Below are 16,987 nucleotides of genomic sequence, written 5' to 3' on the forward strand. Positions count from 1 at the left end.
TTTTTTCTTTTCTTTTCTTTTTTTTTTTTGCTTTAACTATGTCAAGGCCTTTAAGTTGTACAGTGTTTTTTCTTCCTTTTTCTATGGTTGTGTTTTCAGGGCTTGAGGAAACATACTGAAACTGTTTAAAAAAAGGAAATACAAAGTGTGGGAAAATGAATTTTTGAAATAGCTGGTTGAACTTTGACCACAACACTGCAAAATATGACAGTTTATTTGATTTGTGTCAAAAGAGTGACAGTAAGACTCCAGAAAATAATAAAAATCAATGACAATTAATGATTTAATAGCAATGTAAACACTTTATTTGCATTTTAGCTGTTTGTTAAAGGTGATGTGATTTTTATTTTTTTTTTAACCTATCTAACAACCTTTAAAAAGATAAAGGTTCTGTTAAATTCAGATAGAATGGGAACATATTTCAACAAGTTTTACAAATACTGCAGGCTGACATGGCATTTCAACATGGCTGACAAATCAACAATTTAACATCTTGAAACAAAATAAATAAGAATTCTGTGTAACACTTTCAAACATAATCAAACAGTGTTTAATCCTCATCATCTTTATGTACCATCATATCAGTCATACTTTTCTGTGACACACATTTTCTCGTTGACACCAGGAACAACAGGCTTTTACTTTTCCCTGGAAGAACCGACTTTCATTTACAGTCTGTGTAACAACAACAATTTGAGCCACATAATGACCTGATGAATTCTCTATTCTCCAAACATATATCAGAATATTAGCAGCGTGAGAAGTACAAAACAGGTACAATCTTTTTACAAGCTGAAAAAGCTCTTCAAAGCTCACTCCATCAACTGATTAAGCGGGTGAAGATAGAAATTTGGATTTTAGATAATATTTTGGCAGGGTGCTCAGTGTTGCAAAGCTAGCCTTTTTGTGCACAAATGTGTACGCAATATAAAAATATTTATAGAGACAGAAAAATCGCATAATAATTTAGCGTTGCATGTTCATTACAATAGATTTACAAGGTTATCAATCACAGGAACATAAACGGGTCAATGTAAACATCCTAGCCTTTATTTATGAGGACAAAAGAGACGCTCTGGTTAGCAGGTCAGGCATGTATATTAGACTGTAACTAACCTCAATGTCAAAAATGCTTCATTGGATTTGCTTAATGTTTTTAAGGTAAGTAGTTGCAAACAATTTATATAGGCTGAATTTTAACACACAAGTTAAATTTAGGAATATTCAACTTAATTTGTTTAAATTCAGTCCATATAAATTGTAAATGTTTTTGCAAATCCAACGAATCATTTCTTTTCAGTGCACTGATAGCAATCAGATGCTCTGAATAAGATAGATTAATAACAAAATAACGTCGAATAACAATCAAATCCTCGGTGGCATCTTCAAATGAATACAAAACTGCAGGAATACTGAAATGTTTCATTATGCTGGTTCTTACAATGGCGATTTCTTTTGGAAAATAGTGAAATCAACAGCCTCGGATGCTCTGATTAGCATCATGACCGAACAAGTACCCTCTCTATCTTGTGCAGCATCTGCTTGCCTGATTAGATTGAAATCAAAAACTACATCAAAAACCTGGATGTCTTTGTCCCCGTCTGGTTTACACTTACAAGGAGATCAGCATAGAGGTCGATCACAGTGGAGATTATATGCAAAGCATGCAGGCAGCGAGCCACATGGAAGTTAATAAACAGTCAAATGTGTCACGCTGCAGACAAACATCTTTCATTCTATGCAAAGATAGTAAGCTTGATAAATAATCACACGACAGTCTGGGGGAAAAGATGCATGTGAAAGGTAACACTGCACCTTAAAATATCAACCAAAAAAAGGGGGGAGAAAGTATTATGTATAGGCGATTTAAATAATTCATAAGACTATATTATTATTGTATTTTATGGCATAAGTAAATTTATGATATGAATCTATTAATCTTCAACCAAATTTACCCACCATCAAGTGATTCCAAATCAGACTCTTTTGAAGATATTCTGGAGAATGTTGTAAACGTGCATCAAAAGATCTTTTCTGTTTTAGCAGTGGAGGGTGAGTAAATGATAACAGTTTTAATTTTGGATGATCTGTCCCCTTAAATCACTGTAAGTATGCTACCGCTCAAAGGTTTGGGGTCAGTTTTTTTTCATGAAATTATTGTTATTTTTATTCATGAAAAGTTTTTCAAAATTATTCTGTTAATCAAGTCGGCATTTACTAAAGGTAAAAAAGTTAGATTGTTAAATATTACAATTTTAAATAACTGCTTTCCTTTTGTATATAGTTTCTAATTAAATGATTACTCCAGTCATTTTTGCTTTTATTACTATGACCATTAATAATAATAATAATAATAATAATAATAATAATAATTCCCAGAGAAGGGTTGTGGCTGGAAGGGCATCTGCTGCGTAAAACATATGCTGGATAAGTTGGCGGTTCATTCCGCTGTGGCGACCCTGGATTAATAAAGGGACTAAGCCGAAAAGAAAACGAATTAATAATAATAAAAATAATAATAATAATAATAATAGAGTGATTTCTAAAGGATTATGCGACTCTGAAGACTGGAGTAATGAAGCTGAAAATTCATCTTTATAATCACTGGAATAAATGATTAAATTAAATGATAAACTACATTTAAACAGTAATTTTGTAGTTCAACATTTCACAATTTGTACTGTATTTCTGTGAGCAGGAGAAGCTTATTTCAAAACATTTAAAAATCCTACTGACCCCAAACTGTTGAGCAGTAGTGTATACTCATTACTATTTAGTTTATATTTATTGTTTGTCTGCTGATTGGTTTTGTTCCATAAAAACTGAGCAGAGAAAATGTGCTGAACAGTAATTAAAATGATATGAGGATCTGAACACTGTCACTTGTCTTCAAGAAACGACTAAAAACTCAATTATTTAGTCTCCAGTTTCCTTCCTAATCTGCAATTGCCTCTCCAGCTATACCACTAACTGTACTCTCTCTCTCTCAAAAAAAAAAAAAAAAACACATTACTAATGCTTTGCTTCTTCGACTTTACACACCTGAAACTTGCCTACAGCACTTGTTCACTGTTGCTCTTATAGTTGTGTAAATTGCTTCCTTGTCCTCATTTGTAAGTCGCTTTGGATAAAAGCGTCTGCTAAATGACTAAATGTAAATGAACAAATGTTAATGGTTCATAATAGTCATAATTTAAATTTGATCCAGGGTGTAATATGACCATGAATGTTTTGACTATTTTAATAAAACTCTTCTTTCCCCTAGTCCCTGTGGGTAAACTCCTAAAGGGGTGGTCCACTATGACATCATACTTTAGTTCATGTGTAATGTAGATGTGTGAACATAAACAACATCTCTGAATGTAATGCACTCAAAGTTCAATGCAAAGGGAGACATTGGTTTTTACAGAGTTAGCGGAGCAAAGCCTACAGCGAACGAATTTGGGGACTACAAAAAAATCAGGTTAAATGAGATCACAAATGCTTCAGATTATGCGCATACACCCTGCGCAGCGAAGGGGCATGGCCAGAGGCGCTGTAATGTTGTAGCAGAGAAAGCTAAAATGCTGTCCAAACGCTGCTATCTCCACAGAGCTTGTTTTGTTTCTTTATTTGGGCTTCCAAAGGACACGACACAAAGACAGAATTGCTTAATTCCATTTTAATTATGTTGCAGAAAATTATAAAAAATATATCGCTCTAATGGCTGCACGGTGGCGCAGTGGGTAGCACATTCGCCTCACAGCAAGAAGGTGGCTGGTTCGAGCCTCAGCTTGGTCAGTTGGCCTTTCTGTGTGGAGTTGGCATGTTCTCCCAGTGTTTGCGTGGGTTTCCCCCACAAGTCCAAAGACATGCGGTATAGGTGAATTGGGTAGGCTAAATTGTCCGTTGTTTATGTGTGTGAATGAGTGTGTATGGATGTTTCCCAGTGATGGGTTGCAGCTGGATCCGCTGTGTAAAACACATGCTAGATAAGTTGGCAGTTCATACCGCTGTGGCGACCCCAGATTAATAAAAGGACTAAGCCGAAAAGAAAATGAATGAATATTTGACTTTGAATTAAATGCTCTAATATTTGACAAAGGACAGTTCAGTGCTGGATTCGGCTAAAAACTCCAACCATAATAGACTACAATAGCTGTTGATTGTGAGCCACAACCTGTAAGTATTTTTATGTGTTAAAATTGATCTATTTTTTGCATCAGTTTCTAGCGTTAACGGTATGTTGTAGCGAGGACGTAAAAAAGGATGTAAACAAAGGCAAATGCTGTTTGACATCGTTAACAATTTAGCTACAAATTAAGATTTATTCGTCAAACCGATGTAAACGCACACAATCTTCATCAGCGCTGCAGTTTCTCTCTATGCGGCCACTTTCCGTGCGTTCTACATCTCAAATAACTAACTCACAAAAGATATGTGAATGTTTCATATTACTTACACATGCTTATAACCCGAATATATGTGAAAGACACTTGTCAGATTTTATTTTAGAGAGCAGGCCTGAGGTTCAGCTGTGTCCTCGGAGTCATTTTCTGTCTGATTCAGGCTCAAACTGATACGGCTAACAGCTACTCTGAGTGTTTACACATCGCAAAAGTGTGTGCTTGTAAGTGCATGACGCATTTCCTCATGATGTAGAGCCAATCCGCGAATCACAGCACATTATGTTAGCTGACCAATCAGAGCCTCTTGAGGGCGGACTTTTCAGAGGAAATATGACAGTCGTTTTCATGTTAGCGGAGTAGCTGTATATAATCAAAATAAGAGATGTGGAAAAAATAACGCGATTTTTCTACAAGTGAAGCATGAGCACACATTGCTTTTGCATCTTATAAACACAACCAAGCCTTAAATATACACTCTGGACCACCCCTTTAAATAAAGTGAAGTCTAAATCTATTTAACGGTAAACAGGAAACAGCACAGGAACTACTAACCCGAGTAAATGTTCCTCTTCCATAACATTTGTCTCACAGTTTAGAGCTAAAACAGAAGCTGACAAACGTCCTCTTAAAGCCTGGATTTATTGCTTTAGAACAAAGCAACTCTGTGCGTTCTTGCTTTCCAAGAGAGCGTGAAAACAATCCAGGCCATTTTTTTTTTTTATAGCATGTTTCTGTGGCACGTTTAAAGACGACACACACAACAAAACCCTGATAAGGCTGGCAGTTTATAGAAACAAAAAGGCTGACGGTGCAATCAAAATGAACTGAATGACCTCTGCAGAGCAAAAAAAAAAAACATTCAATAATAGCAGTTCAGCAAGTTCCTGCAGGAAGGATTGTGCCAAAATAAAAAAGTTCATAGTTCAAAAGCAGTCTATTCCTATGGAAACAGGTGGAACAACTGTCGTTATCTCAACAAAAAAGGCTTTGTGGTGATATTGCTCTTTATTTTTCTTCCTGGATCTCTTCTCGCCTCAAGACCAAAATGAAAGGCTTCATTGAGGCCAATGAAATACTATTTTACACACACATGAAAAACTGGTTCTTGCATCGCTAGCAGTTCATTCAAAAGTGTCCAAAATGCAGTCGAACTGCACAATCAGGGCACTTGGCATGTTATGAGCAGAGTTGGCTGGAGTCTCCAGGCTCAGCAGGGGTGAATGTGAGCGCGCAGACAGCTGTTTGGACACTAACGCCCATCTCATTGTCCACTTGGACACCCCGATCCTACGCCTTTCCAAAAGCTCACAGATTCCCAGCATGAGCAAACAAACCCCAGACTAATGAGAGCTTGTGCTGCTCTGCTCTGCTGGATGGCACACTTGCATGAACCCGCGCTCATGCATGCATTTCCAAACACATTATGAAGAGTCTTGCGAATCCGAGTCCTCTTTCTGAAACAGAACTTTCCCAGACTTCATCTCCTGCTCTGTGGCCCCGTTGATCTCTCCTAGCGGCAAGTAGGAGTAGTCCGCCCTCTGCCTGCGCACTTTGCATTTTCTGCACGTCTGGATAAGGTTACCAGTGAGGCTGGCCAGCAGCGACGTTGCCAGGATTGAGCAGACAACCAGCCAGCTTTGTCTGCACACACATAAACAAAACACTCGGAGGGTGAGGAGCTGCACTTTGACCTCTGACTCCACCGCCGATGCCCACGGCCTCCACAAAAGCACTCCAATGCAGCCATGGCAACTTCTTACAATCCCTTACTTGCATGTGAAAGGCCGGGCAGACTAATAAATTCATCTGTGCCACTCTGTGGCCGCTGAGTTGTTTACCAGTACAGTCAGGGCACTTGGTTCAGACTTGTCAAAAAGCCTGTTCTGCTAAACACAGGCCTGGAATTTGTCAGAGTGATTTTTTTTCTCCATGGCAATAATCAAATTAGTTCAAACATGCAGATAGGGAATGGTTTAAATGACAAGTTGGTTGAGATAAGATATTTTAAGGCCCCATGTTTGTTGCTTTAAGGCAGGGGTGCCTAAACTTTTTTTTATGAAGGGCCAAAAACCAAACATTCAGGGTGCAGGGTTGAAGGTAAATATACCAAAATATTACATTAAAGTTGCCATTGTAATTATCTATTTTATTAATATTTAATAATATATAGAAAATGTATTTAATTGTATTAATAATATATAATTATATATTGTATAAATATATATTTATATATATATATAAATATATATATATAAATATATATTTATATATATATATATATATAAATATATATTTATATATATATTTAATTTTTTTTTACTTTTCTAAATATTTCAAAAAATGATGTTTAACAGAGCAAGGAAATTTTCACAGTATGTCAGATAATATTTTTTCTTCTGGAGAAAGTCTTATTTGTTTTATTTCGGCTAGAATGAAAGCAGTTTTTAATTTTTTAAAAAACATTTTAAGGTCAAATTTATTAGCCCCTTTAAGCAATTTATTTTTGATAGTCTACAGAACAAACCATCATTATACAATAACTTGCCTAATTACCCTTACCTGCCTAGTTTACCTAATTAACCTAGTTAAGCCATTACATTTAACCTTTAAGCTGTATTGAAGTGTCTTAAAAATATCTAGTCAAATTTTATGTACTGTCATCATGGCAAAGATAAAATAAATCAGTTATTAGAAATGAGTTATTAAAACTATTATGTTTAGAAATGTGGTGAAAAAGATGCATCAGAAAATCTTCACTCCGTTAAACAGAAATTGGGAGAAAAAAAAAATAAACAGGGGGCTAATACTTCAGGGGGTCTAATAATTCTGACCTCAACTGTATATATATATATTACATTTTATACTGAACTTCTTGCAATAAAAACATAATCCCATTTATAACACAATGGTGTTCAATGCTGAATACACAAGTCAAGATGCACCAGCGTTTGCCTTGATTTGCTCATTGATAATCCTCTGATTGACAGTGTTTACACTTTTTAAAATCTGATTCATGCACAACATTTAATTGACAGATTTCAGTTCAGTTTGCTTTTTTTTGTAGCTTAACGATTAAACAAATAAATAAAATAAAGGTTATGTTAAAATAAGAATTGCCAATCTCTGTTTATTCAATCTCTGCATTTGCCCCAATCGTCCCATCATTCTCCCATTCTTCTCAGATGGGATGGTGGCCCAAATCAAAGGTTACCGTCAGCCAACTTTGACCCACGGGCCCTAGTTTGGGCATCTCTGCTTTAGATATACAACAATAAAACAACAAGATATAAGCTATAATTGATGTTAGATTTTATCAGTCGTGGTGATTTAAGCATGCTCGCTAATCTCAAATGAACACAAACACAATTGATTTGTTTCTTTAATGCCAACTGCCCTCAGACCACAACTCAATACTTCACATTGATTAAAATGTGGGTGAAAGATCAGATGTCCCATTCTGCTCTCCATTTAATAAAATTGACCAAAAGGGAATTTAGTTGAATAAAACGCCTATAAAATGCAAGTGTGTGCTTTTTGTTCTAATGTTTTATTTTAAAATTAAATTGCATACATTTGAATAAGCACAGCTCTGAAGTTTGTTTAAAGATATTTTTTAATATTGCACGTCATCAAATGGTTTATTATTTATATGATATTTAAAGTGTTGTTACACTTTAACAATTTAAGAAGGGTTTTTTTGCTCAGATTTCTGCGATTTTACACTTTTAATGCTTGGAAACCACATTTTTATTAGATTTTTTTTGACATAACTGAATGCTACACTTCTAAATGTGAGATATAGAAAATCTAGAAAAAAAACCCCACCTAACGTTGGTATAGGGAAGCATTGTATAAATTAATAAAATGTGTAAAGAAATGAAGACTTATATCTAAAGTAGAAGCAAAGGGGCACATATTGACTTGTGTGTGTGTGTGTGTGTGTGTGTGTGTGTGTGTGTGTGTGTGTGTGTGTGCGGCGTGTGTGTGCGTGTGTGTGCGTGTGCGTGCGTGTGCGTGTGCGTGCGTGTGCGTGTGTGTGCGTGTGTGTGTGTGCGTGTGTGTGTGCGTGTGTGTGTGACTTATATTGAACACTTACTCTGATAAATAGGGTCTGGGAGCCTGAGCTTCCTCCTCATGTCTCCATTCCCTCCACATCTGGGTAGCCAAGCAGTGACCAGCTGAAAGATATGAGAACAAAACAATGTTTTTTTAAATCAAATCCCCTGTTACAACAACAACTCTCCCTTACGAGCATATTTCTCCTTTCACCCCTTTCCTAACTTTATATATAACTGTGGGAACAAAGCAGAAAATTTTAAATCAGTACTGTCCATAAACTGGAAATGTTTTTGACCCAATTGTGGCTTTAGACAAAAGGTAAAGTCACTAGGAAAATGTGTTTTTATTTATTAATTTTTTTTAAAAGTAGCAACATTTAAAGTTTAGCTGACCCAGAAGTCACATTCAAAACAGGCAGCTTTAATAATTGCTCAATATGGAAAACCAGATGAGCAGCTAGTTAACAAAATCTGTACAGAGAAATCCTCATGATCATGTGGATTCTATTTAAACGACTGAATTATTCATTATTCATATTGGACACTGACACGGATAGGTTTAAAAATAGGTTCATATAAATAGGTTCAATAGGTTTAAAAACAAAGCCCTGCTCATATCAGTCTTAATAATTGTTGTAAATGGCAACCAGCATTATTAAAAAGAAGTGAAAGTATCACAGAATGAAACCAGGCGACATGCGTTGTATATTCCAAATGTTCTGGATGTTAGTTTGTGCATGACTACGCATCCATTAATGTCTAGCATCACAGTTCACTACAGGTCACAGGAAAATAATTGTGAAAAATACAAAAGTCAATCCATGTACATTCTTCTCTGAAGTAAATATGGCAATTCTGTTGTGTCGCAACTGCAAGTTAGTTTGCCTGTCTGTAGTGATCTGGACATATTCAAATCAGTAAAGCAACTGCATGGATGGGATTATGTTTTATGAAGACAAGTGCATATAATAGACTAATAAATGTGCAGTAGTGCACAAAGACAAAAGCTCATGATTTTAGTTAAATAATGCTTTCGATTATGCTTGTTTTTTGTTAGTCTCTCAATCTAAAAGATGCTATTTTGTATTCACACACCATTGTCAAATATGAACAAATCCAACTGATAAGATAATTTACAATTTATTGGGAAAAAAAATGTTTGTTTTAGTTCAAATTTGACTCAATGTTGTGTTTAAACAATCCAGCCTTTTATAAAGAGTCCCCAAAAAAACATAGCTTTAAAAACAATGTTAGTCCAATGAAAAAAGTAGGCCTAATACAGCATTAGAATTATAGCCAAAGACTTTGTTAGAAAAGTGAATAAATAATGACAGAATTTTCTAATTAACTATCTTTTAAAGACACATCAATATATATTCAGATATACACTGTAAAAAAAATCTGTGATTTTTCAGTTTTTTTTCTAGCAGCTAGGGTGCCGGAAAACCTCCGTAAAATAACAGCCGTTAAATTACAGAAATTTAACGTAAAATAACGCCCGTAAATTACAGAAATTTTACGTAAAATACAGACGGTTAATTTACAGAAATTTAACGTAAAATAACAGCCGTTAAATTACAGAAATTTAACGTAAAATAACAGCCGTAAATTACAGAAATTTTACGTAAAATACAGACGGTTATTTTACAGAAATTTTACGTAAAATAACAGCCGTTAAATTACAGAAATTTAACGTAAAATAACAGACTGTAAATTACAGAAATTTTAGACATACTGACATACAGGAAATTTCTATAATTTACCGTTCGTTATTCTACGGTAAATTTCTGTAATTTAACAGTCGTTATTTTACGTTTTTTTTTTTATCCGGCATCCCAGTGGCACTGTAAAAAAAATTACGGATTTTTTTTACAGTATATGTATAGATTAAAGTATATACATTTTCTTTTGTCAGTTTTATTTCACCTCATTTGTTTTTTATAATAATAATAGTCAAGTTAAATTGCTAAAGGAATATTATAGTTTAATGTATATGAATGATCTCACCACTCCTAAAGCGGTTACTTTATCCACTAAATGGCATTGTTGCATGTAAATAGAGTGACAGTTTTGGGAATCCCCAATGATCAGAGTGCATGGCCCAAGTCGAACTCTCTTTTTCTTCTATAAAAATCTCAATCATGTGGTGTCATTACGATTATTTTGCTACTCTGTAAAGTCAGAGTCTACCCTATCCAAAATCGGAAAAGCATATTTTATATTTACATTTCTTAATTGAGGCTGTTTCTGATAGGATACATCCAATAGCCAATGAGAGAGAGGCAAACAAAAGGCAGTAACTTAACATTTATGCAGCTGCCATAACATTATTTATCAATATGGAGGCCTTTTTGGATTTTTGTAAGCTATGAAATTTAAAAATATAAAACAGGAAATATGTTAGGACCATCGTTTACATCCCTCAAAATGGTCTATAACTTCTCTTTTTTCCCCCACTGCAAAACAGAACGCAAATAAGGAGAGTCACCTGACAACATTGATCATCCTCCATATTTTTGGCCAAATTTCCTAGTATGTTGTTTCGGAGGATTATGTTGCTAAAAATCAATTGTAACTGTCCTTAATCAATTCAGATTTTCAAATAGGACATACACTAGTGTAGACAATTTCATAGTACTTGAGTTTCTGGAGGTTTGGAATTAGACTGTGCATATCTGAAAAATGGACCTTGTTAAAATGAAGTTATTTTTCCAGTTACAAGTTGCAAAATCCGATCTTTTGGGTTGACATTTTGAGTTCTGAACATTTTTGTTTTTACAGTGCTTCAACAGATCAAGGAAAAAATAAATAGAGTATTCTCCTGCTATGAAATCCTTCACGTGAAAGGAATAATTGAGGAGGCTGTCACGCCGAAGACAGGCTGAGATGAGCAGAAAGCTCTTCACGTGCTCAGCAGATGGCAGATTTGGATCATAATGAGCCCGAGGTGTCAAGCGAAGGGCTGATGCTGAACTCCTGAGCACAGGGGCTTTGGGCTTCATTATTCTTCTGCAGGGAAGCTTGGGGATGCATCTTCTTCTCACGTTAAATGACAGAGGTCAGAGAGTTGGGACAAAATGAGCTGACAGTTTTTTTTTTTAACACAAATAGCTATTCTGTCACAGAGGTCATCAGCAACATGAAGGGCTGCTGGGTAGACTGTGATTCTGCAGGGTCTCTTTTCTCAGCAGCCCTTCTGCAAACACCCGGCAGCTTTGTTTATCACACACTGTTTGAGCATGTATGTGTGAGCATGCAAGTCTCAGTAGGGAAGTTGAAATTGTGTGACTGTGAATACAAAGCTACGGAAATTTAGAAATATTATATTAAAATAAGTATTAAAAAAAAGTTTACGTTTCATTAAAAAATGAATATCGAATAAATAATTAGAATAAAGCTAATTATATCCATTACATGTTTACAAAATTAAAACAATGGCAGTTAAAGTCCGCATGAACTGGAAGCTGTGACCGTTTTTTTTCGTACTGTGACAGTTACTAGAGAAATGGAGTATTAAAGGAGAAAACAGAGAACTTTTAAACAAATATTATTGGATGGACGATAATTAAACCATATTGTAAATAGAGTTATAAATGGAGTTTTGTTAAAAGTTCAAAAGACATGGATTGTTGGTGATTGGAAGCATGTTAGGTAGCTTAACATGGACAAAGGAAAATTAAGACATGTTTACAATTATTTAAGACCTACAAGACAATATTTCAGTGAATTTAAGACTTTTTAAGGCCTAAAATTTATATCTTGAAATTTAAGACTTTAAGACCCTGCGGATATTCTGTAAAGCATTAGTAGTTTAGCCTAAAAATTTATATAAACATCTGAAAACATGGAACATTTGTGTTATTTTTAACAAAAAAAAAATGCTCTAAATGACAATTTTATTATTTAATATCCGCTTGTTAAGTCGAGACGTAAGACATACTGTTTCCAGGTCCAAGCCGCTACTCATTTGAATTGAGAAAACATTCATTTAAGACCACTTTTTAGTCATGTCAAACATTAAAGTGAATTTTATATAAACTTATGATGTACATAACCGTCTCTGGACTTGCTGCATCTCAGACACAAATATTTTAGCAATCTATAAAAAAAATAATCACTTTCTGGCCATCAGATATTAGGCATGGATTTTGCGATCATGATTTTCGAAAAGTATTACAGCACTTTGTAAATGCTTATTATTACAGTTTGATGAGTCTCCCTATACAGTTTGATATAGCACTTAGACCCGGAAGCCCCTTCGCATGACGTCACACAAACAAGCGGATATTGAAGAAATACCCATTATTTTACATACTGTAAAAAATATAATGACAAAAGTCAAGACAACAAATGTTTTTATGTTGCTTTAACTTATTTTAAATAATTTATTCAGGCTTCATCTCATTTTAAGGTATAGAAAGTTTAACTTAATTTTTTTTTTAGCAGTTTGATTGATGCAAGTTGAGATGACTAGAAAAGTTCATTTGATGCAACAAAAAAAACTTAAAGCAGCAAGAATATATTTTACAGAGCAGATTAAATCAAACATTTGAATTTTTTTTTTTACACAAACACATACAGCGGGGAAAATAAATATTGAACACATCATGTTTTTTTCCTGGGAATAAAATATTTCTAAAAGAGCTGTTGACATGGAATTGAACCAGATTTTGGTAAAACCCAAAAAATACAAACATAAAAATAAATAAAGGGAAATAACAATGAACTGACACAAGGAGAAAGTGCTGAACTACTGAAATGTATTTTATACTTTATATCAGAGATGGCCAAAGTTGGCCCATTGTAACCTTTGATTTGGCCCACCATCCCTCATTCTCTGACAATGAGAATAATGAAAAGGGTTGGGGGCAAGTGTTTTTAACACAGAGATCATTATTTCTAATTTGACGTAACCTTTTTTTGTTTGTTTTATTGCTGAGCTACAAAAAAAGTAAACTGAATTTAAATGTAATAATTAAATGTTTTAAATTAATCTGATTTTTAAAAAATGTAAATACTGCCACCCGACAGAGGACTACACATAAGACATCGGTAAGCAAATCAAGGCAAAAACTTGCGTAATTCTGTTATAAATGAGGTTTTGTTTTTACTGTAATAATTTCATTATAAAATGTATTAGGTAATATAAAGCAATGATTTATAGTCATTTTTAAACATTATTAAAAAGAATTTGAAAATTACCCATGCCAACTATAATTACCTTCGGCCCACTAGCCTCAATCAAGTTTGGTTTGTGGCCCTTCATAAGAAAAGTTTGGGCACCCCTGCTTTAGATAAAAGGCTTTTTTAATGATGACAGCTTAAAGACACCTCTCATATAGACAGTGAAGTCACATGCATTGCTCAAGTGTGAGTTTTTGGTCTTGATGGTTCTGTGGGTCTCCCCTATCAAATCAGATCTTTTTTTTTGTATTTTTTATTGGATTCAAGTCAGGTGATTGGTTGGGCCATTCTACAGCTTGATTTTCTTTCACTGAAACCATTTGTGAGTTTCCTTGGCTATGTTTTGGATCATTTCTAGTTGAAATGTCCACCCTGGTTTCATCTTCGTCATCCTGCTAATGTAGATGTTGGACTGAAGCAGCTAATGTTAATTTACACTGACGAAGAGCAAAGGGTTGCTGAAGAACTTCTTAGAGATTTCAGCTACTGTCTGGGCTTTCACTGCTTTTCTACACCTCCCTTTCTTCGTGTGTTCAATACTTTTTCCCTGCAACATTTCATTTTATTACACAAAACAAATCTGATTAGTTTACAAATGAAGTTATATCTAATCAGATATGGATTTCTTTGGTTGTTATCAACATCTGGTGAAAATTAAAGTCAACACCACCTTAAGAAATATGTTTTCTGAGAAAAATGGTGACGTGTTAAATACTTATTTTCTATTATAAATCTATTATTTTTTAAAACACTGCATTAGATGGATGGGCCCTTATGAAAAACAGCTTCAGCACATCATGGCTTAGTGAAAAAGGGCTCATATTTCAGTCAGGTTGCATGCCATGTTCAACAGCAGAGAGGTTTGGACAGACGCACACATATAGAAGGACAATGAGGAATGCTGATGGCCGAAGCTATAAGTAGAGAGAGTTATGTGCTGAGAAAGTGTGAACATCACCACTGATCTATAGAGACGTCACACGAGGAATGTGTTGTTTGCATGTCGTGTGAGTGCTAATAGGAGCTGGATCATACCTCTGTGAAGGCTGATGTTTCTCTCTCCCTGGTATGTGGTGTTGCAGCTTCCAGTGGCGGCATCACATGGGCACATGTCCTGGCACTGGCAAAGCTGCTTACAATTCAGCCCATAGAAACCAATGGGGCATTCTGGAAGAGCAAAGAGAGCAGAGGCATGATGAGAATGTTTGATTGATAACTCTCAGGTGAAGTCTGCAAAGTTTTACTCTATTTACATCATTTTAGTACATTAGAGATTAGACTGTATACCCTGCTCACAGGAATCCCCATGGAAGCCAGCAAGACAGGTGCACCAGCCGTGGACAGGATCACATGAGCCTCTATTTGCGCATGTGCATGTCTGATTGCAGCCATCGCCATACAAACCTGCCGCGCATACTGCAAACATACACACAGACAATTCAACGTAGAAGTATGACGGCACTTCAGATGAACTTACTGGTCCAAAATCAATATATGACCATTGCTGACAGTAGAAGATATGTTGAAACCAACAGAACTCTTATATAAGAGTCTAACAGTAAATAGCCGGTCAGCTTTATTTGATAGTTGAAGTCTAAATCAGTAAGACAACCAAGCTGAGTCTTTACCTTGGCTGCAGTTTAAACCCATCCATCCAGCATCGCAAACACAACCGTCTGCTCAGAAAATCAGGTATAGGAGAGAAAGAGAGAGAGAATAGGAGATATAATGGATTGATTTAAGCATTACAAAACAACAAACAATGCAACAATCTGATATTCTCCATTTTAACAGAAGCAGTATTAGCTCACATCATACTTCTGGTTATTTCTATAGCTGGGTATTTTATGGTCATAACATTAAATATGTAGGGAATAACTGACCACAAGCCATTTATTCATTCATTCATTCATTCATTTTCTTTTCCGCTTAGTCCCTATGTTAATCAGGGGTCGCCACAGCGGAATGAACCGCCAACTTATCCAGCATATGTTTTATGCAGCGGATGCCCTTCCAGCTACAACCCATCTCTAGGAAATACCCATACACGCTTATTCATACTCATACACTGCAGACAATTTAGCCTACCCAATTCACCTATAGCGCATGTCTTTGGACTTGTGGGGGAAACGGGAGCACCCAGAAGAAACCCACACGAACACGGGGAGAACATGCAAACTCCACACAGAAATGCCAATTGACGCAGCCGAGGCTCGAACAGTTAGTGATTGGCGTAAAGGCATTGTTTAGATGTTGTATTTATAGTTGCTGGAATAGTTACTAATGAATCTCCTCCAAAGAATTAAATTAAATTAAATTAAATTAAATTAAATTAAATTAAATTAAATTAAATTAAATTAAATTAAATTAAATTAAATTAAATTAAATTAAATTAAAAAGAAATAAAACTATAAAAATAGAAAATAAAACAAATATTTTATATAATTTTTATGTAATATTTAAAAACAAATTTAAATAACATTTTATTTTATAATTTTTTTTGTGAATTAAATAACTTAATTCTACATTATAATTGCTTTAAGTATGTAAGGAATAGCTGACAATGAGCCATTTAATTACTAGATTACATTTACATCAGTGCAACATTTAAATGCATTATAAATTAGTAAATAAAATGAAATAATTATAATATAAAAGTAAAATAAAATGAAAGATTAGAAATAAAAATACAGAAACAAAATAGATAAAATATATTTTATATAATTAATATTAATATTTTTAATATTAATAACATTTTATTTTATTTTATTTTGTGAATTAAATAAATTGAATCCTTCAGCATCGTGATATGGAACTGTAATGCTGTCATGACCTGATTGGAAATATTTTAGCTGTTAATTTTCTTTGAAAATAACTGCATACAATTTAATGTTCAGCCAATCAGAATCAAGCATTCAACAGCCCGTAGTATAAACTGTTATATTAAAGGCTTCAATCAAAGTGTTACCATAATGTCCCATAATGTAATATTAGTGCATTAATAATGTGTCATCTTCATTGTGCAACAGGGAATAAATTGTATTTTATTATTATAATCTAGTTTATCAATGGCTAGAATTAATATTTAGTTGTATTTTATGGTCACAAGAAAACAGAATTATTGCATTATGTAAGGAATAACTGACAATGAGCCATTTAATTATTATATAATAATGTATATCTGAGTTGGTGTTAGATTTTAAAAGCATTGTTCACATGTTGTATTTCAGAAGTTGTAGAAATAGCTACTAATGAATATCATACAAAGAATTAAATTAATAAAATTTATTTTTATTAAATAAAATTTAATTTAATAAAAAAATTAAATAAAATACAAAATAAAATAAAATATAACTT

At 34.3% G+C, this 16,987-nt stretch overlaps 1 protein-coding gene across 1 annotated transcript in view; it reads right to left on the reverse strand.

Annotated features, from left to right (window-relative positions):
• Positions 1–279: 279 nt before the first annotated feature.
• Positions 280–16,987, reverse strand: part of nagpa (N-acetylglucosamine-1-phosphodiester alpha-N-acetylglucosaminidase) — a 34,549-nt gene continuing 17,841 nt past the window's right edge. The window contains exons 7-11 of the mRNA XM_056475325.1: positions 15,259–15,306; positions 14,918–15,046; positions 14,666–14,797; positions 8,485–8,566; positions 280–6,029 (exon numbers count right to left, since the gene is read on the reverse strand). Coding sequence (XP_056331300.1) covers positions 5,810–6,029; positions 8,485–8,566; positions 14,666–14,797; positions 14,918–15,046; positions 15,259–15,306 — 611 coding nt within the window. The 3' untranslated portion in view covers positions 280–5,809. The remainder of the gene's footprint in view (positions 6,030–8,484; positions 8,567–14,665; positions 14,798–14,917; positions 15,047–15,258; positions 15,307–16,987) is intronic.

The sequence above is a fragment of the Danio aesculapii genome, chromosome 16 (genome assembly GCF_903798145.1).
Source record: "Danio aesculapii chromosome 16, fDanAes4.1, whole genome shotgun sequence".
Classification (NCBI taxonomy): Eukaryota; Metazoa; Chordata; class Actinopteri; order Cypriniformes; family Danionidae; genus Danio; species Danio aesculapii.